The sequence below is a fragment of the Octopus bimaculoides genome, chromosome 6 (genome assembly GCF_001194135.2).
Source record: "Octopus bimaculoides isolate UCB-OBI-ISO-001 chromosome 6, ASM119413v2, whole genome shotgun sequence".
NCBI lineage: Eukaryota > Metazoa > Mollusca > Cephalopoda > Octopoda > Octopodidae > Octopus > Octopus bimaculoides.
Genome location: NC_068986.1, coordinates 115,897,240 through 115,905,723, shown reverse-complemented (window position 1 = coordinate 115,905,723; position 8,484 = coordinate 115,897,240). Strand labels below are relative to the sequence as shown.

The 8,484-nt window shown below is 41.0% G+C and overlaps 1 protein-coding gene across 6 annotated transcripts in view; it reads left to right on the top strand.

The window, feature by feature from the left end:
* The first annotated feature begins 581 nt into the window (after window positions 1-581).
* LOC106881599 (pecanex-like protein 1) overlaps window positions 582-8,484 on the top strand; it is a 105,495-nt gene continuing 97,592 nt past the window's right edge. For 4 of the 6 annotated variants that reach the window (XM_014932059.2, XM_014932061.2, XM_014932060.2 and 1 more), the window contains exon 1: window positions 582-982. In XM_014932059.2, the coding sequence (XP_014787545.1) occupies window positions 830-982 (153 nt within the window). In that variant the 5' untranslated portion in view covers window positions 582-829. The remainder of the gene's footprint in view (window positions 983-8,484) is intronic. The other 2 variants (XM_014932062.2, XM_052969091.1) reach the window with 2 other exon arrangements.

Here is an 8,484-nt window from a genome sequence, read left to right as displayed (position 1 = left end):
CATTAACCCCGAAAGAGTGAAAGAGAAAAGAGGAGAAGAAAAAGACGAGTTAAAAAAGAAATCGGAGCTGAAGAGTTAGAAAGTGGAGGAAAAAAGAATGATAATAATGAGAAACAGCAAAAAAAAAATAAATAAGAAGAGAAAAAGAGAAGCACAGAAAAAGAAGAAAAAGGGTGAGAGGGAAAGAATTAAAAGAAGACGAGGGAGTAGTAATTGATAATGATAGGAATGATGGTGACGAAGACTAATTGAGAGAGGAAAAACGTAAAGAGGAGAAATGTGATGATATGAAAGACGCGAATTGTATTCGATTAGACTCGGCTAAATCCGGTAAATTCCGTCATCATCCAATCGCTCTACTACTTCACTCTCTTTTTCTCTCACTTCATTCTCCCTCTCTGTATATTTCATTTACTCTCTTTATGTTTTTATTTTTACCTTCCTCTTTTCCTCTCTATATTTTCCTTAATCTATTTTCTCTCTCTCTCTATTCCTCCTATTTTCTCGCTCTTCCTTTCTTTTTTTTCTTCCCCTCTCTTTTGCCTTTCTCTTTCTCTTCTCTCCCCTCTGTCGCTTTGCCTTTCTCTTTCTCTCAACGATCAGTCTCACGAGATCTTACGAGATTTGCATCTGAGAAAGATGGTTTCCGTTCTGTCCTGTCAGGACGAAGTGTCGGCTGTGATTGTAGCAGTTGTTTCTCGTCTCGATGATCTCCTGGAAGAACGGCTATGAACCAGAGTGGTGAACTAAATACCCTACCAGACAATTGTGTGTTGTTGAAGACTGCAAGAGACAGAGAGAAAGAGAGAAGTAGGAGGTTGTGGTCGAGATGGGATCGCATACTTTGGACATCCTTCGACAAGGAATATTGCCTTCGTTCACGGGAGGCTGGTACTATGACGCCAACCAGAGTACATTCTCCAACATATTCCACCTCTATCTATGGTTGTTTCTATTGGCCTTTCCTCTAACCTTGTACCTGGTAAGTAAATAGACACCCACACATTTTACTCGATCACCATTGCTTTGATAATAATAATAATAATTGCTTCTGATGGAGGCAGAAGGCCCGAAATATTTGTAGGGAGGTGGATAATCGATTAGATCGACCTCAGTATTTGACTGGTACTATGTTTTGTAATTATTTTATCGCCCTCGGAAGGATGAAAGGCGATGTTGACCTCGACACGTAATAACGAGGGAATTTCTGATTGCTTGACCTGCTGGAAATAGCAGCCAAGTGTCTCTCAAATGAATGCCTTTAAAGAGTCACTTTGGACAGTGTAATCCCAATCGACAATCGTTCTAGATGAAACTCCTTTGAAATATAAGGTTTGGTTGTTTCATCAGAGCTGACGGGGCTAAATGATGATGGTGATGGCTTCTAACAGAATCATTAAGAGGGGAGAAGAAGGAGTGAGTGGATTAAACGGACTCAGTATTTGACTGGTATTTAATTTATACTGACTGAAGAGAGGAGAATGGAAAGCAAGTCCACTACAACAAGTACTATGAATGTAACGTGTAGGTGTTGGTCGATTGATTTCGACCGCAATAAATTACTGGTATTCGTTGATACACGGAATGGGGTGGAGCGCTTAGGGGGAAGTCGATTATGGTGATATTTGTAATCAGATCTGCTTAAGTAGAAATAAAGCTATAATGTAATTAGTCTCAGCATTCTGACTGAGACTACGTGGTCGTATGACTAGCTAGAAAAGGTAGGCAAACTTCTGTCGAGTCACACCCGACTGCCTTGGAAACGATGACACATCCGATAATGTTGATCCGGGTAGATTATGTCGTTTGGTCATTCTGTTTGATCATGGCCATTTTGGGTCCAAAGGCTTGGGTTTTAATGACATAGGACAAGGGATTGTGCTGTGTCGTGACACTGAATCACGAAGGACTGTAACCGGATATTTACCCGGACATCCAATAATAATGATAATAATAATAATAGTCATTTTATTTGTCACTGCTCTGAAGTTTGTATGCGGAAGGGTGGTGTTGTCGAGCGAATGGAATCGCCTCTGTTTTAGTAGTACTTCTATGATTAAATTTGTACTGGATAGAGTATCAGGATTTGAACTCATATCTGCGGGGTACTGAGAATGGAATAGTCCGGTGTACTGTCTGTATCATCAGAACATCGTCATCACCCCTACTACAACATATACAAATATCAAGCAGGGGAAAACTATACGATCTGTCTACTAGAAATAACAGCTAAATCATCCTCCAGTCAAATCCCAACTTGTTAAATAAAAAAGGGAAAGAAAAAACAAAAACAACTTCATGGTTGTTATGCTTTTGATCATGTCTTGATCAGGGTTGACCTGCGGCTAAAAAACATATATTAGGCAATGCCTTCTGCGATCCGCTTTCGGTTTTGGCTTGAAATCCTTTCTGTTAGTAAACTTAGCAAGATATATATATATATATATCTTATAGTAATAATGATGATTATAGTGATAACAAGCCTGCTGTTGCGCCCACGCCACATCTCCATATTTGTTGAAGACTTGGGCCCAATTACAACTATGTCGGATTTGTGTGTTTGAGAGAGTATCGGGAACTTCTTTCGATCAGGTTGTAACGACGATCTCAGTTAGTACGGCAAATGTTCAGTTCGAATTGTTGTATATAATAATAATAATAATATATGTATGTGTGTATAATGGATGTTGTATGTTACTCATAAAAGGGGGAGGAAAGAGCGAGGTCCATTGCTCCTTTTTGTAGTAAATAATACTCGTGTTGAAGCTCATAGACTAAAAATATATTTTAAAAAACATTATCAAATTTCACACTTAGACACAAGCATACATTTATACGCACATTATATATATATATATATATATATATATATATATATATATACACACACACACACACACATATATGAATGTGTATAAGTATATATGGTAAATATATATGTGTATATATACACGTATATCTGTGTGTTTTTTTCTGTGGATTGTGTCCTTGTATATACAAATATTTCTATACACACTGAGTCATCTGTGTTGTCATTGAAATATATATTAAATATAAAAAATGGCAGCCGATAATTATGCATTCTTTATCATACTGGATATATATATATATATATATATAAAGCCAGGGTCAACGATATTTTGCCTGGGTGTATATGTTTACAGAGCGATAGATGTGGAATGAAACCTCGCTTCATTTCTTCCTTTATCGCCCCAAATTTACTACACATTTTTGCCTTCTCTATTGATATTATATTACACACGTGTGCATAATAAACGTCTTGAGGGTACGTTATAGAGATGTGTAACTTATCTGACATAGTTGTGTGTTATTGTAATAATTTACACCGTAGAATATATATGGTGTATTATATTATTTCAACAGCATGTTGTAACGAGACAGCCATTGTATAAACGTACTGAAGAGGAGAATGGGTAACACGATATCATCATTAGAACTGATGTTGTTAAGCTCCATGTCAGCGTTGAACAGGCAGACTTGTGATCATCCCCCCCTTTTTTCTTTCTTTTTAAGCTTACGTTATTCAATGTCTTCCTTTTAAAGGCATGTTAAATGTAATTCCAGGGAGATTTGGCTGTTATTTCTAGCAGGAGAACGACTACATACAGGCTTCTTCATTGGGTCGTTTTTTTTTTCCTTGTTAATTGTAGTAATGTGCTATGAAGGAGATTTGGTTGCTATTTCTAGAATCTTGATTGACTACTTTGGTTCATTCTCATTTTATGTTAGTCATGGCAAAAGGGTCAGTGTTATGACCTTTTCAACCCAGCCCCATCTGATAGGTGAGAGTAAGGTAGTTGAGGAAGTCTAATCTGAAGGTCAATGTATCTGCAAGACTCCATCCAATTCTAGTGATTGACACTGAGTGAACTCTGTCAAAGGCACTCAAGGATCCTGTGGTTATTATCATCATCATAACTTTCACTTTTCCATGCTTGCATGAGTCAGATTTTCTATGGCCAGCTTCCCTTCCCGTTGTCTGCCCTCATCTATTTCCAAGCAAGTTAATATTTCCCCCAAAGCCAGACATGTTTCTGCAGAATATTGGAAATGAATAACACCGCTTATTGGACAGTGACACTCAGTTACAATTGTCATGTGATGTCAAGAGATGGAGGAAGAGGAGACACATACACCTATATGACTGGTTTCTTTCGGTTTCTGTCGACCAAATCTATTCATAAGGCTTTCATCAGCCCAGAGCTATAGTAGAAGACGTTTTCCCAGGGTACCATGCAGTGGGCATGAACCTGTAAACATAGTTGGGAAGCAGGCTTCTAAACCACACAGCCACACTTATGCCTGTGGTGTGTTTAGGTATTTTATAGCATGGAATATTATGTTGTCATTAGTACAAAACTTGGCTGTGAATTATCTAGAAGATGACAGCCCTTAGGGAGTTGATTTCAGTTCCTACTTCTCTAATATCTCTTGTAACATTGATGTGCAGTTTGAGGAAGTGGTTACACAATATGCTTAATGAGAGGTTAGTGCACTGGGTAGTGTTGTAGGAAAGTGGTGGTGGGGGTTACACAATATACTTTGTGGCATGTAAAAGCACCCACTACACTCTCGGAGTGGTTGGCGTTAGGAAGGGCATCCAGCTGTAGAAACTCTGTCAGATCAGATTGGAGCCTGGTGCAGCCATCTGGTTCATCAGTCCTCAGTCAAATCGTCCAACCCATGCTAGCATGGAAAGCGGACATTAAACGATGATGATGATGATGTGTGTGTGTGTGTTTCTATTGTCTATGTGTGTGTGTATTTGCTTCAATTTTCTCTATGTGTGTGTGTGTGTATGTGTTTCTATTTTCTATATGTGTGTGTGTATTTGCTTCTATTTATTGAGGCAGGTTTTTTTTAAGGCTGGCTGTCCTTTCTGCCACCACCCTTCCCCTTTTTTCCAGAAAGGTAATATTTTGCCATGGCCAGACATGTTTTCACAGAACATTGGAAATGATTGACATTCATTTACAATAATTCTTGCTATGTCACCACAAGAGTGCATACATGCACACATACTGATATCTCCCATCAACTGCACTCCACTCTTGTTCATCACTCAATACATTTGTCTCTATTCATATTTCTTCCCTCAAACTCTTATGAAACCACCCCTTCCCCACTTCCTTTAGGTACCCCATCACTACCATCTTTATCTTCTCTCCTGCTACTACTACTCATCCTTATATAGTGTTGGGTAACCATGTATCTCCTCTTCCATGGCAAGACACCTGTGCTTCTCCCCCTATCCTATTTTAGCCTCTCAGCACCTGGCATAAAGCCACTTTCCCCTCCTTAATACTTCCCCTGGATGGATGGGTTTTTTCCTTTCCCTGTTCTTTTTCTGTCTTCAACCTACTTGGTGAGCTCACAACTGCTGGTGGTATAAATAAAAGCATCCTGTACATATTTTGTGATGGCTGGCATTAGGAAGGGCATCCAACTGTAGAAAAGGTGTCAAAGCTAACATTGGAGTTCTTTTTTTGTACCTGGGGCTTGCCAGATCATTTTAAACCATTGATCCCATGCCAGCATGGAAAGCAGATATTAAAGGGATTGGGGGACCCTGTCAAAGGCTTTCTCCATGTCAACGAAAGCCAGGTACAGAGGTTTATGTTTGGCTAGGTATTTCTCCTGCAGCTGTCTTACCAGAAATATAGCATCAGCGGTGCTCCAGCATGGCCGCAGTCAAATGACTGAAACAAGTAAAAGAGTAAAAGAGAGAGACCCCGAAAGGATGAAAGGCAAAGCCGACCTCGGTGGAATTTGAACTCAGAACATAAACAGACAAAATACCGCTAAGCATTTCGCCTGGCATTCTAACGTTTCTGCCAGCTCACCACCTTCATATATATATTGACATTTGATATCCGTTTTCCAAGCTCGCATGAGTTGGATGGTTTGACAGGTTCCAGTGACCCTCAGGGCTTTGTTGAGCTCCATTGTCACCTTTGGTGTGGTTTCTATGGTTGGATGCCTTTCCTAATGGCAGCCATCTCACAGTGTGTGTGTACTGGGCCCTATTTTCTGCCACTGAAACTAGTGAGGCCACCAAGTTAACTTGGAGAAGAGCATTGAAAGGAAGAAAACCCCTCAACTAGGTGTGAGAGGAGTATTTGGGAGGGGCAGGTAGCTTTATGCGAGGTGGTATGATAGACAAATGCAGGTATCTTGCTAGAAAGGTGTCACTTCACATATAAGGGTTGGTGGGAGTAAATATGAAGATGATAATGAGGGGATGTCAAGGTAAATCCTTAAGGAGCAGGTGGGTGAGCATAAGAGAAATTATAGACAGTGGATTAGGAGGAGGAAGGAATGGTTGGCAGCTTTTATAAGAGTGTAAGGGGAGAGTAACAGATGGTTAGCGATGGGAGTAGTAGTAAATGTAGTGAGTGATGAACAAAGGTGGAAGTGCTGCAGTTGATGGGAAATGAATAATGGGTAAGGTGGGAGAGATGTAAGTTGTCTATGGATGATAGATGGGGAAGCTGAGGGATGATGTAGAGGTAGAGGTAACTGAAGGCACAGGAAGGAGGTGGCTAGTGAAAATAGTGTGGGAGGGATGCTAATGAGGGAAGGACGTGGTTCCATGAGGAAGAGAAGGTCATTTGTAGCACAAAGAATGGGTGGTGTAATATCTACAGAGGAGTGATAGTGGAAAGGAGGTTGGGGAGATGATGTGCGGACAGAATAAGCATAGACAAAATGGTTTTAGAACCTTATTTTTCTGTGGTGGACGAGTCTTTTCGAACTGCCAACCACTCCGAGAGTGTAGTGGGTGCTTTTTACGTGCCACTGGCATGGGAGCAAGTCAGGGGGCACTGGCATCAGCCACATACAGATGGTGCTTTTTACATACCACCAGCATGGGAGCCGGTCAGGGGGCACTGACATTGGCCACGTTTGGATGGTGCTTTTTAAGTGCCATCAGCGCAGGAGCTAGTCAGGTGGGCCTGGCATCGACCATGTTTGGATGGTGCTTTTTACATGCCACTGGTACAGGAGCCTGTCAGGGCACAGGCATCGATCACATTCGGATGATGCATTTTACGTGCCACCGGAATGGGAGCCAGTCAGGGAACACTGGCCACAGCTGCGATTTTGATTTTACTTGACTCAACAGGTCTTCTCAAGCATACCATATCGTCTGATGCATCAAGGGTACTATTAAATGGGGTGGACATGCAATACTGGCATCGGCCATGGCTGAAATCTCACTTTAGTTGCTGGGTCTTCTCAAGCACAGCAGATCTCCAAAGGTCACGGTCTCTTGTCATTGTCTCTGTGATGCCCAGCATTCAAAGGTCATGCTTCACCACCTCATCCCGTGTCTTCCTGGATCTACTTCTTCCACGGGTTCCTTCCGCAGTTAGTGTGGCACTTCCCCGGCACAGCTATCCTCATTCATATGTAATACATGACCATACCAGTGCAGTCGTCTCTCTTGCACACCACATCTGATGCTTTTTATTCCCAACTTTTCTCTCAGGGCGCTTACACTCTGTTGTGTATGCACACTGACATTACACATCCAGCAGATCATACTACCTTCATTTCTTTCAATCCAACACCTGTCCTCAGCAGTCACACCCCATGTTTCACTGCCATGTAGCATGGCAGTTTGCGCACATGCATCATACAGTCTACCTTTTGTCCTGAGTGAGAGGCCCTTGGTTTCCAGCAGAGGTCGGAGCTCCCTAAACTTTGCCCAGCCTATTCGTATTCTAGCCACTTCACTCTCAGCACATCCACCCCACTACAGACTTGGTCGCTTAGAAAGCAGAAGCTATTAACTACTTCTAGTTTTTCCCCCTGGCATGTGATAGAATCTGTTTTCTGTACATCTTCAGTGTTTATTGCCCCTACGCTTCTGCCACACACAAAAACTATCTTCCTGGTTAACTCTCCTAGCTGAAAGTTCTTTGTCTTACTGGCAGGGCTGTGGAGTCGGAGTTGGAAACAATTAAGGGGTAGCTGGAGTCAGAATCAGAGTTAGTAAAATAGGCCACAATCACTTGATTACATAGAGGAGTCGGAGGTGCTGATAGTAGAAGAGTTGAAGTTTTTTGTTTCGACTCCACAGCCTTGCTTACAGGTGCCAATACCACATAAAATGCACTCATGTTGGTGCCACATAAAAGCGCTTGTGCCAGTGCCACGTTAAAATTATATGTACTAATATCATGTATTCTCCTCCAAAATGGAGATGGGTACCATCACTTCCATGTGGTACATTTGAACAATTGTGAAGATTTCTTGACTGAAACCATTGGTTTCCTTGTTAACCTACAAATAGGGTATAAGCAGATATATGTATATATATATATATATAATGTATGTATGTATAAGGATTTACTTTATGTAATGAGATAAAAAACCAAGGGTGTGTATATTTTAGAAGATTTATAAATAGGTCTTACAGCTGTTTTCAGGATATTTATTATATCCCTTCATCGGAGA